We start from the raw sequence: 16,274 nt of genomic DNA on the forward strand, positions 1-16,274 counted from the left end.
CAGAGAAGAGCACGAAGCCAAATCTGATTTGACAAAGGTGAGAAAAGACTCAACCCTTCCCAGAAAATAAATTCGAGACATATTTATTGCCAAGATCCAAAGAAAAAAATTTATTTACAATAGAGAATTTTATTTGAAACATGCATTTCTTGTGTTTTAAAAAACAAATCAGCAAATGCAGATCAAGTTTACACTCCTTAAGGCAAGAGTCCCTATGCACGCTGTACATGTTCATATTAAATCCAAAAGCTGCTCACCCTGGGAACTTGTGTACAAAGGGCAAGGCCAAGGTCAGCAATGTGTCTTTTATTAGAGAATCAGACAATCTCCCTGATACAGGAACTCTGAGGTCAACTTGCTATGAATTATACTAGGAAAATGCAAACCAATAGCAAGAAATTCTGATAGTCTCCTTAGTACTGCATACAATCAAATCAACTTTATTTAGAAAGGAAATACAGTAGTGCATACGAAAAAGTGAAAACAGAACCTGTCCTTGGAACTGGTGGAACAGCAGTGTGCCGACGGTCATATTGCACGCAATAGTTAAGTCCAAAACATTCGGTTCAGAGTTAGCTCTTCCCCATTTTGGCAATCAGTTCGTCACAAATCTTGGTGAGTTCTTCTATTTCTTTATTCTGCAAGTGTAGACAAGAAAGAAGTTGCTGATGTTTGAAATCTGGCCAATCAGAATGCTCATGGGGCTTTTTGGGGAGATGGGGGTCCACCAGGCCCCCTTGGTCCCACTGAAATTATCTAAAGCAGTGAGACAAATGACTTGGAGCCAAATGATCCAAGTATACATCCCGGCTCTAGCTGTGTGATCTTCCACAAGTTACACAACCTCTCTGAGCCTTGCTGTCTCTAACTCTAGAATGTAGGTGATAACATGTTTCTTTCTGAGAAGTAAATGAGGTGATAAATGTACAGTTTCCTGGTAGTGACCAGCACAGAGTGAAGGACTAACTAGTCTGGTTCATTTCCCTTTATTTGCCTGTGAAGGATGTGATCTGAGGTGAGGAGGGTCTGGGCTAAAGCCCTCCGTGGTTTGAGACATAGCGTAAGGAGGGTTCCGCAGTTCTGCGTGAATGGGATCACTTGCATTGCTCAGAGGCATGCCAAATAGGTGGTACTGGGGCTACAGGGTCATGACAAGGGGTGGGGGCAGATGCAAGCTGGCTTTATGGTGATTCTCCCACCACAGCTTGCCTGTCTAATCAAGGGAACCAGCCACAGATTTGTCTAGCATAGATGATCCTACACTGTCCATCTTCTCAGAAAGTGAGGGGATCCAGTGGGACGATCCCTCCATCATGGACGGTGTGGCTTTGCTTTCAGATAGGTTACATGCTGGCTCTGATGCTGATCAAGTTCAACAGCACAGGCCAGGCGCGGTGGCTCACGCCTGTAATCCCAGCACTTTGGGAGTCCAAGGCGGGCAGATCATAAGCTCAGGAGATTGAGACCATCCTGGCTAACATGGGTCTTTAGAAACTCCATCTCTACTAAAAATACAAAAAATTAGCCGGGTGTAGTGGCGGGCACCTGTAGTCCCAGCTACTTGGGAGGCTGAGGCAGGAGAATGGTGTGAACCCGGGAGGCAGAGCTTGCAGTAAACCGAGATAGGGCCACTGCAGTCGGGCCTGGGTAACAGAGTGAGACTCTGTCTCAAAAAATAAAAAATAAAAAAATAAAGTTCAACAGCACAACCAATCTCCAATGGCCTTCTCCAGGGGGGCTGAATCGCTCCAGCATACTGGGGATGTTTTGCAGCCAGCTTTTCCTTGAGATTCCCATGGAAGGTGAGTCTTCACCAAAAGCCTGTCCCTGAGGCTGTGCAGAGCCCTTCCCTGAAAACCTCAGAACTCCTGAGATATGTTCCAGCCCAGACCCACATGCCCTCTGTTCCTAGGTTAGAACTCCTGGTGTCACTCATCATTGTGTCAGTGCTGGGGAAACAGTGGCTCTCCTCAGTGGAGGGGAAGTCACAGTCCTTCCAGCAGCAGGCCCTGCTGTGGGAGAAGCCTGCCTCGAACATAAAACCCTGGCCCACCTCCTGGCTCGAATTTGCACCTGAGGTCAACAACTCAAGAGAGGCGCTGAAAGGCCAGCTGGACGATGGGGCTCTGAATGGGGTCCAGCATTGACCACTAATCTTAAAATTACTATTATCAGCCGGGCATGGTGGCTCGCGCCTGCAATCCCAGCACTTTGGGAGGCCAAGGCAGGTGGATTAGCTGAGGTCAGGAGTTCGAAGACCAGCCTGGCCAACATGGTGAAACCCTGTCACTACTAAAAATACAAAAAATTAGCTGAGTGTAGTGGCACACAGCTGTAATCCCAGCTACTAGGGAAGCTGAGGCAGGAGAATTGCTTGAACCTGGGAGGTGGAGGTTGCAGTGAGCCAAGATCGTGCCACTGCACTCCAGCTTAGGTAACAGAGACAGGCTTCATCTCAAAAGAAAAAAATAAATACTATCATTGCCACTATGGCCCCTGCTGGGGCTGCCAAGGGTAATTCTCCATCTCCTTGGAGAGCTCACCACATGCTGATCACCATGCTAAACACACCCAGGGACTCTGGCCTCCCCTGCTTCCCTCAACAGTGCCTTCAAGGAAGCCAGTATGATCCTCATTTTTCAGTGAGGAAATGGAGGCTCAGAGAAGTTAGGGTTGTGTATAAGGTCACACAGCCAGTCAGATGTGGCACGCCTGGAACACAAATTCAGGTTGACCCAGCTCCTATATGGTTTTGCCATTATAATTGTTCAACATCATGTTCAGTGACTGATGGCTGAGAGGCATCGGCACACCCGTTAGAAAGTGATTCTGGAGGTTTTCCAGGCTCTCTCTTGGCATCATCAGCCACCACTAAGCAAACTGCCCCAGCATAAAGCTCAGTTCATGGAGCAAAGGTCTTTACAAAGCGCTGATTGGGTGAAATGTCCAGCGCCTCCATGCAAGAATTGCCTGGGTGGATCATGTTTCTGAATCTCTTTAGAACGGGACTGTCCCCTAGATATCACTTAGGTCTTTCAGGGAAGAACCTGTGTGATTCGTTCATTCCTCTGAAAGTTTAGTTTAAGATAATGCAATTTAAACACAGGAAACGGGGGAACCATCTCAAACTATACATTGCTACATTTCTCACCAAGAGACATTTTATGTTCAACTGCTGCAATAGCCACAGTGACTGTGAAATATGGTTTTTATTTCTTTATTTTAGAGACGGGGTCTTGCGCTGTTGCCCAGGCTGCAATGCAGTTGGCTACTTGCAGGCACAATCACAGCGCGCTGCAGCCTCGAACTTCTGGGCTCCAGCAGTCCTCCCACCCCAGCCTCCCAAGTAGCTGGGACCACAGACGCATGCCAACACGCCCGGCTTCTAATATCATCTTCATTTTAATGAAACATTCCATTTTTCAAGTCATCAAATATGCCACACATGGATTATCAACATACAATGAATAAAAAATGGACACTCAACACTAAAACCATAATGATGCTCCATAAATACTGGGTGGGTTCTCACTCATAGGTGGAAATTGAACAATGAGATCACTTGGACACAGGAAGGGGAACATCACACACCGGGTCCTGTTGTGGGGAGGGGGGAGGGGGGAAGGATAGCATTAGGAGAAATACCTAATGTAAATGACGAGTTAATGGGTGCAGCACACCAACATGGCACATGGATACATATGTAACAAACCAGCACGTTGTGCACATGTACCCTAGAACTTAAAGTATAACAAAAAAATATAAATAAATAAATACTGGGTAAGTGAGCAAAACCTTGCACTTGACAGATGTGACCACACATCTCGCTCTGACTATACTGCTAAGAGCAATCATCGGAGCCTACAAAACAGAGGTAGTTGAATATATGCATATTCCAGACTATTTTTTAAATGCAATTTTGATATTAAGCTGTCTAGTAGCCATCTGTCTTTTTCATCCCAAGAAGAAAGGTAAAGAATTAAATTAACGTCACACCTATAATCCCAACACTTTGGGAGGCCGAGACAGGAGGACTGCTTGAGCCCAGAAGTTTAAGACCAGCATGGGCAACAAAGTGAGACCCTGTCTCTACAAAAACAAAAATAAAAAAAATTAGGCTGGTAGGGGGCACTGTGGTCTCAGCTACTCAGGAGGTTGAGGCTGGAGGATCACTTGAGCCCAGGTGGTTGAGGGTGCAGTGAGCCATGACGGCACCATTGCACTGCAGCCTGGGCAACAGAAAAAGACCCTGCCTCAAAAAAAAAAAAAAAAAAAGGAAAAGAATGATCTGTAACATGGTAACCAGGAACATCCTGTAGGGCACAGGGCTTAGTGGAGACTGGGTGAGTATCAGATTTGGACCTCAGGGAAATCCATCTGCCCAATGATACAGGCTTCAAATTTTCACGGCTAGAAGTAACCTAGACACTGAGGTGGGGTGCAAGGCTTGCCCAGGGCCATGACAGATGGTGCAGTGGGGCCAGGAACCCTGTTTCTTGCTCCCCAGGGCTCTTTCTCCAACATCACTTAGGTGGAGTGAGGGCTGGCACCTGCCCAGGGCAGAGATCACCACTGCTTGGCCCGAATGCCCCTCGAGACCACCACCAACCACAGTGGGCAAAGGAGGACAGTCAATCCCCTGGGGCTGGCTGGGCGCTCCTGGGGTAGTAGAGGCCACTCGGGAGGCACATGGATTCCTGATGCCAACAAAGGATGCCCCGTCACTGCCTATCAAGTCCCAAAATGCGTAAGTAGTGCTGCTAACCCAGGCTGCTGGGCTCGTGGATGACCATGCAGGGGGACCCCAAGGCTCAGGACATTGACTGGAAGGAGGCTGCACATCTGGAAATCCTCTTCTTGAGAAACACATCCAAGGAGGGAGGCTGGCCCTCACCCACACACGCAGACTCAACAGCCCAATGCTCAGAGGGCCCTGCTGGGCTGAGGGAACGTCTTATCTGGACACCCAGGGAGACAGTGCTCACAGTGGACGACGGGTGCCAGATCCAAAAGCAGGAAACCTGGGCACAAGCTGAGTGTCCTCGGGAAGATCACCCCTGTCCCTAGAGGCCACCTGGGCGCCCTTCCAGTCCTGACACTGCCCTTGCTCTGCATCAGCTGGCCGTCGCTGCCAGGGCCTGGTGGGCACCCCCTCCACTCACCAGTAAACATGCTGGATCCAGGGGTTCAAGGGCTACGCCTAACACAAGGCGCTTAATAAATATCCAACAAACAAACGAATGTTGGAAAGGAATGAAAATGGCAGTAATTAACACATGCAGGCTGCAATTCCAGGAATGGTGGAGAGGAAGCTGGTCTCAGGGCTGGCATGAAATTGGAACTTCTAGAAGGAGCCAAGGGTATGCACATGAAACATGAACTCGTCTTCAGGAGCAGCAGTGGCCAGGGAAGCCCAGCCTGTCTACCTGGACTGGCCAGCAGCACAGAGAGCAGCAGCCCGGCCCACCTGGAGGCTACGCCCCTCCCATTACCTTCTGCTCCAGCGTCCTTTCCAGGGCGTCCACTCGCAGCTGCTCCTTCCGTAGGCTGGCCTGGTGGGCAGCTTGCTCCTGCTGGGCCTTGCCTCGAACCTGAGCGATCTCAGCATTGGCCCTGCAGAGACAGGGAGCTCAGAATTTTCATTCTTTTTTGTGGATCACTAGAGACATGTCCTGCTTCCCAGCTCCAGGCAGGGAGAGTGGCCTGGTCTGGCTCCAGCTCCCACCAACTGGAGCTGGAGCACAGGAGCCCATGAGAACACCAAACCCAATTCCATCGCTATGAGGCCAAGGTGCCGGGGCACCCTGGACATTGCAATATGCATCCTCCACTGATTAAATGATGCTAACCGTGTGTGCCTTCTCACGAGTCTTACTGAAACACACACTTGGATGACTCCCCCTTTCCAAGCTAATGTCACAGGTGCTGCCAGAGGTCCCAGCCTGCCTGGGTAAGGGCAGCCACCCCCTGGGAGGCCCCTGGGAGCCACCCCCAGTGGCTGTTACCTGTCCAGTTTCTCCTCTGCGTGCACCTTCAGGGCCTGGTACCTCTGCTCCTCCTTCTTCACTCGGGACAGGTACTCCTGTGCACACCTCTTCAGCACCTCTTCATTCTGACACGGCAGGGCAGAGGATAGGCATCAAGTCCACAAGAACAAATGCCCGGGAGTGGTGGGAACCCCCATGAACTCTCGGATGCGGGTGTAACCCCAGGCAGCCAAGTCTGCCTCCCCAGCCTGCATGGACCCCCTCCTTGCAGGTGGCTCAAGACCGACTTCCGGAACCCCACCCCCACCCAGTGCTCCCCACAATCTCTCCCAACCAGATCCTCCTCCTCCATCGTCCCCAAACTCAGCCCCACCTTGCGGAAGCCTTCCAGGACCTCCTTCATCTTCTCGTATCTCCTGAAGAGGTCGGCCAGAGACTTCTCCACGGAGTTCAGGTCAGCCAGGGCTTGCTCCTTCTCCAGAACCAGCTGCTGCACTGTCTGGTGGGAGACCGACTTCTCTCTCTGTTCGTCCTCTGGCAGGAGAGACCAGGAGCCAAATGATGGAGCCCAGAAAGTCGAAACTGGGTCTCTGGCGCCAGCCGAGGCCTCAGGTGCAACTCAGCCTCACCGGCGGGGACACCTCAAACCCCAGCTTTTCCTTGGGACGAACCCACGCCCCAGAGCCCTCCCAGACTGTCTCTTAACAGAACAAAACCCAGCGCCCCGGCTTCCCAGACCCGGGCCTGTGCAGCCTTGCGTAAGGAAGAAATGAGCCATCACTATTCCTTAACCTGACTAGTGCAGCCCCCTACACAGGTCTATATTGGTGTCCCTGGTGATTCCATGTGGTTGCTGACAGCAAGCAGACAGATCCATAAAGTAAAAAAGAAGACATCGCTAGTGAACTTTGTGTTGGGACAATTAAAGGGTGTGAGGTCTGGGCTGTGAGGGGTGGGCTCTCCTACGTATCAGGACAGAGAGGTCGTCTGGAAACCCAGAGCCCAAAAAACCGTCTCCTCTGAAATTCCATTCACACAGGCACAGATAGCGTCTGCGATACAGCAAGTGTCGTAACTCCAAGGAACATGGAGCTATTTCCATCAAGGTTAGTTTCTCAGTGATGTACAATATAATTCAATGTCGGCCCAGTTCCGAGTGGCTGATCCTGGTGAGAGGAACCATTGTCCTCTGCCCCACCTCTCTGGCCCATGGCCATTCCAAGCTAATCATCTGCACCAAATATCTAGAAAATACATATTTTTAGATTTGGGGCACACACACAGGTTGTACATGGCCATACTGAGTGACTGACGCTGGGGTATGGGCTTCTAATGAGCCTGTCACTCAGGTACTGAGCAGAGTACCTGAAAGGCAGTTTTTCAACCCTTGTCCCCCTTCCTGCCGCCCCCACTGTGAACTCCCCAGTGTCTTCTGTTCCCATCTTCGTGTCTGTGTGTACCCAATGTGTAGCTTCCTCTTATAAATGAGAATGCGCAGTGTTTGGTGCTCTATTTCTGCATTGATTCCCTGAGGACAATGGCCTTCAGCTGTGCCCATGCTGGTACAAAAGACATGGCTTTGCTCTTTTTTATGGCTGCTTAAAAATTCATTTCTACACTTATAGGAAAGGTCTTCTCTGACTACTCTACACAAAACACCCCTCTGTCCTCTGCGTGGATCCATCCCTGGCCCAGGTGTGTGAGGAACCATTTGCTCTCTTGGTGACAGCAGAGGGGGTAAGGGAGAAGCACCCACTCAGAGCTCCTGGGGAAGGAGCTTAGCAGACCTGTCTTTCTGCCAGGCCCTGGTCACCGGGGAGGGCTGCCTGCCACCTGGGATGACTCCGAGGGCTGGCTGCTGCAGACAGATCACATCTGGAAATCACAGAACAGCGGCCGCCAGCGCTGACTGGACCCTTCCATGCGGCGGGCGCCCTGCTGACTGCTCTAGGTGTTGACTGTCCTTAAGCCAGCACTCAGCAGCCAGACCGAGCTTCCTAATGTGCACACCAGACCACCTCACTCCTGCTCAGAGTCCCCCCAGTGACCTCCCTCTGAAATGGAAATAACATGCTCTGCCCTCTATCCTTCCTGGCCTCTCTGCTCCAGCCATGAAGGCCTCCAATGCCCCAGGGCTTCCAGGATTCCCCAACATTTTGCTCAGGGCTCTGATCCCATGTCACCTCCCCAGAGCTGCTGGAAATGGCTCCTCTTCCTCTAGAGTCCTTTATTTTCCTTTTGCAGCGGCAGCCACCCCTTATATCAGATGTGTGCACGCATGCGTGCACGTGTGTGCATGTGTGCCTATGCTAGTGTATCAGCAGCTCGTCTCCCTGATGAATGCACGCTCTGTGAGGGCAGGCACCAGAGTCTGTTTTGTCCACTTGCTCTGCCCCAGGGCCTAGGACAGTGCCGGGCATAGAGGATGTTTTGATACATGTCCATGCGACGAGTGAACGACTTAGAGCATCACAACCACCCGGGCAGCTTTTCTTACCCTCATTTTACAGAAGGTGAAACAGAGGGTTTAAGAAGCTACGTCACTGTTCACTGAGAAAATGACAGAGCCCGAACCACGTCTCTACATGGGCCCCTTGTAATGACAGACCTTGTAGGATGCAGCTCCCTTAGTAGCAGGGAGATTTGGTTGCGTGAGTTCTTTTCCCTTAGGTTCTGGACAGATCTGCATCTTGCCATACCCCAGAACTAGGCACACTGTTACCGTGTGGTGCGGTCATTTCCTCAGTTTCAGCTCCGGTCCTGACATAAGCTGGCTCTAAAGTTCTGACCTCTTAGGGTCCCAGTGCCTCATTTCCAACAACTCTCCCATGTGAGCATGGATTTATTCAGCTGAAGGGCTTGTTCACATGCAGGCTGCTACGCCTCACCCCATGGCGTGAGATTAGGAGGTCTGGGGTGGGGCAGAGAATATGCTCAGGTCACAAGTTCCCGAGTGACACATATGCTGCTGGAGCAGGGACCCTGCTTGGAGAACCACTGGCCCTGAAGACGCCGAATGTCCCTCCCACCTGCCTCTGCAATCGTGGGACTCCTAGAGCTCTCACTACCAGCAGCCCAGAGCTGCCCAGGCCAGTGGCTAGGAGCCTCTGGAGTCTGACTGCCTGGGTTCAAGACCTCACTTTGACACTTCCCATATGCGAGATCTTGAGTAGGGTTTTAAACTCTGAGTCTCAGCCTCCTTGTCTAAAATAGGGGAAAAGAGTATTTATATCTCTTTGCATTTGCAGATTACATGAGAAACTGTGCATAAAGCCCTCAAGAAGGAGGAAGAGTCCCGTATTGGTAACCCATTATTAAGAGCCTCATTGTCCATAATAAACTCTGTAACCCCTGGAATCAGTGCAACAGTGTCACAGTGGCTTGCGAAGGGGGAGCTTTTTAACATAGACAGAGATAAGAATCACCAGCAACCTGCTTGCTACACCCACACTCCTAAAAGAAAGGGCCTTTCAACATGTCTCTAGTCATCAAATGCTTGTTTTTATTCTTTGAATTCTGGCTGCTTCCTTAGTTCCCAGCACGCTATATGGTGTATATTCTGGGCTGATTGGAGCCCATGTGTATGTTTCACCTGCCTTGGTAAAGGAGCTGTTTACCAAACCAAGTCCATCTGATTTCCTGGATCCAAGACTTTGCCTGCCTCAGGTTTCCTTTCCTCTTCCCTTTTAAAAATAGAATTACCCCGTTCCCAGGAGACAGAGGAGGCAAGAATGCTTCACAAATCTTTTTGTACATGACAAATGCAGTTAGGTTCTTGAAATCAGGAGAAAGACGCCCTACACTCAACAACAGAACAATGCTCCTGAAGGCCTTCCTGGCTTTTTCAGGGAAAACGTTATGAAATCATGTCGGGGGAATGCAGCAATACACAAAGCAAAAATAACAAAAATAGAAAAACAAACAAACAAAGGGTTGCGATGGGCAGGTGTCAAATTAGGGGGAAAAGCGTTTACTTACCAGGCTTGCCTGTTTGTTTTGCAAGCAAAGGGCAAGAAGCAACAGAAAATGGAAGCAAAACAGATAATCAGGGCAGTTGTTAGAAAAGCAGAAAGAAATCAATTGCAACAACCTGGAATGCAGAAAGCACAGAAGTCTCTTTTCGTTCTGAATTCTGAATAGTCACTATTTAAGCTTAATAAGACATATCCTCTCCAGTAACATTTGATGCGAATGAATAACAATGGCAGGACTGATGTCACACTGGTGTGGAGCATCTGTGAAAGCTGAATGGAGCAGAGCCAGGAAGAGCTAGCACATGTGGGCCAGAGCTGGTTTGACTTCAAAATACAGCTACAGTCACGGTGGTCCTGAACTGCCAATCTCTCTGGACCTGTTTCCTCTTTCACGAGGGATGCTGGTTAGGTGAGTGAAAATGGAAAGAAAAGCATGGAACCCAGGTGGGCCTCCTTCCTGGGCATGTGGCCACGCATGGAGAGACCCTGACCTGAACCATGCCACAAAGAAGCACGTCCTGCCCACAGCTACAATGAGTCCCAGTCATGCCTCAGCCCCCTGCCGTCTTCCGCAAGGACACAAGGACCTTGAAATCTATGGTGACTTTAGTCAATGACCTGCAACAGTGGCTGAAGGAATGACAACCACAGGCCTGCCACCTTTCTGATGAAAAAGCCTTGGAATGACAAAGAGGACGGCCAATGGGTGAATGAGAATGGGGATCCGGGAAGAGACACACAGTGAGATGCCCCTCTGTGGCAATGCTGCTCCCAGCCAGGGACACTGGAGGAGTCTCACGGGGCCACCCAGAGAGTAGCCCAAGGACAGGAAAATGCTCTAAGGGATTGTGTGTACAGCTCTTGAAGACAGGGCCCCTCAGGCCAAACATATGAGGTCTGGGAGCAGGGGTGGGGATGGGGGGTGATGTGTAGCCCTAATCCCTGGAGCCGGGGTGAGAGGAAGGCAGGTGGCACTCTCTCCAGGGCTTGGCGGGAACTTACACTGCCTAGGATTGAAAAGATTCTCACTGCTGTCACCTGCAGATACTCCTTGAGGAAACCGTGGGAGTCATCTTTCTGTCATGACAAGGACAGAACATTTATGCCAACTAGAGAAATTCTCCACTTCTAATTTTCAAGAGGGAATGTCTGTGTATATCAACTTCACTCGCTGAGCAATAAAAGATGGCCTGGGTAGGCTTCTCTCAGGAGCAAAAGCTCACGCCCTTTCCCCCGCATTTCAACATTTATCAAAATGTCATCACCAAGGACAAAAAGAAGCGTACGGCTCTGAGATGGAGCGGGATGTTTCCAGATGAGCCACGGAGGGCCTGAGCGATGTTCTCAAATTGCAAGACTCCCGGAGGCCAAAGAGTTGTGTTCTACTTACCAAACACCGCATAAGGAAGACATCAATCCCTTAGCCTGACCATTTTTGCCAGCATTTTCAACTCCAAGAGTTTTTTCTTTATCTTATCCATATGTGTTCATAAATTCTTATACCAATTTAATAAAGAAGTTTCACTTTGATAGAAAGCATGCACCATGAGGCTAAACCTGAATGTGCTGCTTTTCTGGGTGAAATGAACTTTGTTACAATAAATCAAAACTGAAGCTCCTTTGAATGGAAAGCACTCAATTGCTGGCCTCTTCACCATTGCTGAGGCTACTATTATATTCATCTTGGGACAAGCTAGAGGTGTGATGTGACTCACACATCCATATATTTGGGGGTGGGGGCCAGGTGCCAGCACAGTGTCAAGCTTGGACAAATGAAGTGTGGTCTGCAGTGACCTGGAGTTTTTACTCCATATATCCTTAGAAAAAAAAAAAAACTGCTTATCGGATCGGGTGCAGTGGCTCACGCCTGCAATCCCAGAGCTTTGGGAAGCCGAGGCAGGTGGATCGCTTAAGGTCAGGAGCTCAACACCAGCCTGGCCAAAATGGTGAAACCCCGTCTCTACTAAAAATACAAAAATTAGCCAGGCATGGTGGCAGGTGCCTGTAATCCCAGCTACTCGGGAGGCTGAGGCAGGAGAATCGCTTGAACCTGGGGGGGTGGAGGTTGCAGTGAGCTGAGATCACACCATTGTGCTCCAGCATGGGTGACAGAACGAGACTCCATCTCAAACAACAACAACAACAAAACCGGTTATCATGGGCTGGGCATGGTAGCTCACGCCTGTAATCCCAGCATGTTGGGTGACCAAGGCAGGAGGACTGCTGAACCCCAGAAGTTTGAGACCAGCCTGGGCAACATAGCAAGACCTCATCCCCAAACAAACAAACAGTGGATTATCATAAACCTAAGCAAATAAATAAATAAATAAATAAATAAAAGCATCCCACAGCCCCAGTCATAATATGATTTCTGAATAGTGACCACTAGTGTAAAAACTTGGGCTTGGAACTTCTGAAAGATCTTTTCTCATTATTTAAAAAAAGAAAACAAAAGAAAAAATGGCCCAGGCATGTGTAGCTTATAACTTGAGGCCTTCTTTTATTGTGGACCACAGCAAGTTTGTCAGTACTGGCTGCCAGGGGTGCTGCGTTAAGAAGGATTCCGAGGCAACGTCCAATCTCAGTGAGAAACGGTGCTGGGGTCAGTGAACAGGGCCTGCCGTGGTCACGGGAAGAAGGGGGCGGACAATCACGCCATGGCCCACCGTCCTTGTCCTTGGGTCCTTGAGGAAAGGCTGAGTCGGGTATTTTGTCATTTGAGTCTAAACTAAGTTAGGGTCTAGGGATTTGATTCCTATTCTCTCCCACAAGCAAAAAGAAAAAAATCCCCCAAATATCCCAACCAAAAGGAATCTCTTTCCCCACGAGGTGGAGAGTCCTTGGCTGGGTCAGATGGTAGCTGGCAGGTGACTGCCATGGCTTCCCAGGCGTGTGAATAATGCTACGGCACAGTCCAGGGGGGCATTTCCAAGGAGCCCCAGGGTCTCGGTCCTGGGGCAAAGCCATATTTTCTGAAATGCTCTGGTCCCTCCCTGAAAGACTTCAAGCTCTACCAGAAACCCACTCTGAGCCTCCTATCTTCCAAGGTCTCCACATAGTTCAGAAAGGTCAGGGCCGGCCTGAGCCCCCGCAGGTCAGCACACCTACCTATCATCTGAGCGATGGTCTTCTCGTACTCGGCCACTATTTTCCTATAAGAGAAGTAAAGACACGTTGGAGTCATGACAACAGAATGGTTTCCCATCTCACACAGCTGGGCGCCACAGCCTGGCCCATGTGCAGCGGGGTCCCGACTTCCAGGGTCACCTTCAATGTCAGTCCTCGCCCTGCACACTCATTTTCCTGGTACATGACTCTAAATATGCCACCCCCTTGTGCAAAGCCTTCAACACCCCTCACTGCCCACTAAGAAAAAAACCAAACCAGGCAGAGTGGTGCATGCCTATAGTCCCAGGTACTGAGAAGGCTGAGGCAGGTGGATTGCTTAAGGCTAGGAGTTTGAAACCACCTTGGACAACAGAACCAGATCCTGCCTATACAAAAATGAAAAAAAATGAATGAGGCATGGTGCTGTGCACTTGTACTCTTAGCTACTCAAGAGGCTAAGACAGAAGGTTTGCCTGAGTCCAAGAGTTCGAGACCAGCCTGGGCAACATGGTGAAACACCATCCCTACAAAAACCAGGTGTGGTGGTCTGCGTCTGTGGTCCTAGCTACTCAAGGGACTAATGTGGGAGGATCACTTGAGCCCAGGAGTCTGAGGCTGCAGTGAGCTATGATCACACCACTGTACTCCAGCGTGGGCAACAGAGCGAGATTCCATCTCCAAAAAATTTTTAAAATTAAAAATAAAGCCAAACCTCCAGTCTGACAATGGAGGTCTTTGCAACCTGGGCCCAACCTCCCTCATCCATCTTACCTCCTTCCACGCCATGTCATGACCACAGTGGCTCAATAAGAACAAATGATTTCTTGTTTGCTCTTGGCCTTCTTATCCCCATGCCCCTGCCTATGTTATTCACTTTCTCTCGATTTCTACCCCTCACAGTCTGTTTCTCAAGGTCCAATTCAAATGCCGTCTCCTTCAAGAAGCCTTCCTTGATTTCTCCTTGGAACCCTATCACCTTTTATCTGCATCTTCTTCCAAAGCATCTCATGTATCTGGCATCATTGAACACAAATCTTATCTCCTACTGACCCAGAGTAAACTTCCTGGGAAGCCTCAATAGACAATAGCTGCACAAAAGCACTAAGACTCCGTTTGTCATACTGCCTCCCAGCTGTCCCCACATGGAAGAACCGATGTGTGAAGAAGTCCTTCCTCCAAAGCCAATCTGCTGGAAGAAACTTCTCAAAAAGAATCAGGAGTTCATCTACATTATCTAATAATTATTCCCCACAAGAGAACCAAGAGCGGGTAACTGTTGAAGATCCAGGACCCTAATGACAGAAGACCATAGAGACCCCCACCCCAGTCAGGAGGCCTGGGCTCCCGCTGAGCTTGCCCCTCCCAGCTGTGTGACCCTGAGGGTGACATTCATTGAAGTTGCAGGTGCTCTGCTTACTCCTTGGTACAGTAAGGATCTTCCTAGACCCCACCTTTCGGGGCTGTATGGCAAATTCAGTAAGGGTAAAAGGAATAATGAAAGTAGAATGTATTCTGCAAAGTCTAATGCTGGGTGCCTGTCCTTGGCTGCTCAACCTTGGTCCTAAGGTCAGTGTCTCACCCCAGAATGGACTCCCAAGAAAGGTAACCACGAGATGAGCCCCCAAGGGTTCTTATGGAATCCTACACAGAAGCACTTCTGTGTTTCCTGTCATTAAACAGCACCTCCTTGCATCTCAGAATCACAAAGCTGGATAGATCTTTGAGGCTGCCCTGTCTAAACCCATCACTGCTGAGGACACGAGGAGGTAAGGGATGTGTCCTTTTGGAAGCGTGGAGAGACCAGGGACCTGAAAATACCTTAGTGGTGCTGTTTTTTCACTTTACCCTCACAATGACCCTAAGAAGCAGTGCTCTCACTGCTCCCAGCATTACTGAGGAAGACACTGGGGTGGGGTAAGAGTGACTCAGAAACTCTTCCAGGATTCCAAGGCTGCCAAGTGGCAGAGCCCAGATGTGAATCCGAGCATCAGACTCTGCAGCCTTTGTTCATAATCCTTCTGCTCTACTCTGTTGAGGCACTGTTCTTTACCCCCATTTTCAAGTTAATAAGCAAAGTGAGGCACAGAGTTAAGTAAGACGCCCCGGAATGGCTGGGAAGCAGAGCCTGGTTTTCACCTAGTCTAGCTCCAGAGGCTGACATTCAGGCTATCAAATGCCGGCACATCTGCGCCAGCTGGTGACATCTTGAAATCCTAACACATCAGCTAGTAAATGGCACCTCCTGGGGGCCCCTCAGTGGTACGACTTCTCAAACCACAAACAAGCACTCCCCAGGCACCAAGAAGGCAAAGCTCCCAGGAGGCAAAAGAAATTAGAGACAGAACTTCCAGCCTTCCTGGGTGCCATGCCTCATTTTCAGTGCACGTGAAAAAACTAGAGCCACCCATGCCCCCCAGATAAGAGACAAAACAAAGAGGTTTAAAAATAATGCAAATGCAGGGCTTTCATTTGAATGTGAAACAGGACACTAGGCTCAGTGTCCAGAGGTGGCCACAGGGGACCATCAGCAGAAAGAAGGAACAAACAGGAAAATTTTCAGGAAGATCCTACCACGACCTAGAAAACGGGATATGATTACCTACAGTTCACTTTCTTCTTAAAATGGTAGCCAGGAATGCAATTGATTTTGATAATAAACGAGTATCGGGGCTGGGTGTAACAGCTCACGCCTGTAATCCCAGCACTTTGGGAGACCAAGGCGGGTGGATCACCTAAGCTTAGGAGTTCAAGACCAGCCTGGCCAACATGGTAAAACCTCATCTCTACTAAAAATACAAAAAAAATTAGCCGGGCATGGTGGTGGGCGCCTGTAATCCCAGTTACTTGAGAGGCCGAGGCAGGAGAATCACTTGAACCCGGGAGGTGGAGGTTACAGTGAGCCGAGATCGCGCCACTGCACTCCAGCCTGAGCAACAAGAGCGAAACTCTATCTCAAAAACAAAACAAAACAAAACAACTTATGTACACTATAGATGGTGGCTATATTTCTATTACAATATACCACAATGAAAATAAATCATTTAAGCTAATGTCAGAAAACATCCTAAATGTTTGTCCACAGAGACTGTTTAAATTAATTATGTTATATCCATACAATGGACCACTAAGCACCTGTTAAACAGAATGAGGCAGAGAGGAATAAAATACGTCGAAGATATGCTGTTAAATTTAAAAAGAGTGGTGG

The 16,274-nt window shown here is 49.4% G+C and overlaps 1 protein-coding gene across 16 annotated transcripts in view; it reads right to left on the reverse strand.

Annotated features, from left to right (window-relative positions):
• Positions 1-82: 82 nt before the first annotated feature.
• Positions 83-16,274, reverse strand: part of TACC2 (transforming acidic coiled-coil containing protein 2) — a 273,260-nt gene continuing 257,068 nt past the window's right edge. For all 16 annotated transcript variants that reach the window (XM_033180534.1, XM_033180544.1, XM_033180528.1 and 13 more), the window contains 5 exons: positions 13,070-13,113; positions 6,361-6,521; positions 6,006-6,112; positions 5,493-5,613; positions 83-638 (listed from right to left, as the gene is read on the reverse strand). In XM_033180534.1, the coding sequence (XP_033036425.1) occupies positions 573-638; positions 5,493-5,613; positions 6,006-6,112; positions 6,361-6,521; positions 13,070-13,113 (499 nt within the window). In that variant the 3' untranslated portion in view covers positions 83-572. The remainder of the gene's footprint in view (positions 639-5,492; positions 5,614-6,005; positions 6,113-6,360; positions 6,522-13,069; positions 13,114-16,274) is intronic.

Source organism: Trachypithecus francoisi, unplaced genomic scaffold (genome assembly GCF_009764315.1).
Source record: "Trachypithecus francoisi isolate TF-2019V2 unplaced genomic scaffold, Tfra_2.0 Contig01579, whole genome shotgun sequence".
NCBI classification, from domain to species: domain Eukaryota; kingdom Metazoa; phylum Chordata; class Mammalia; order Primates; family Cercopithecidae; genus Trachypithecus; species Trachypithecus francoisi.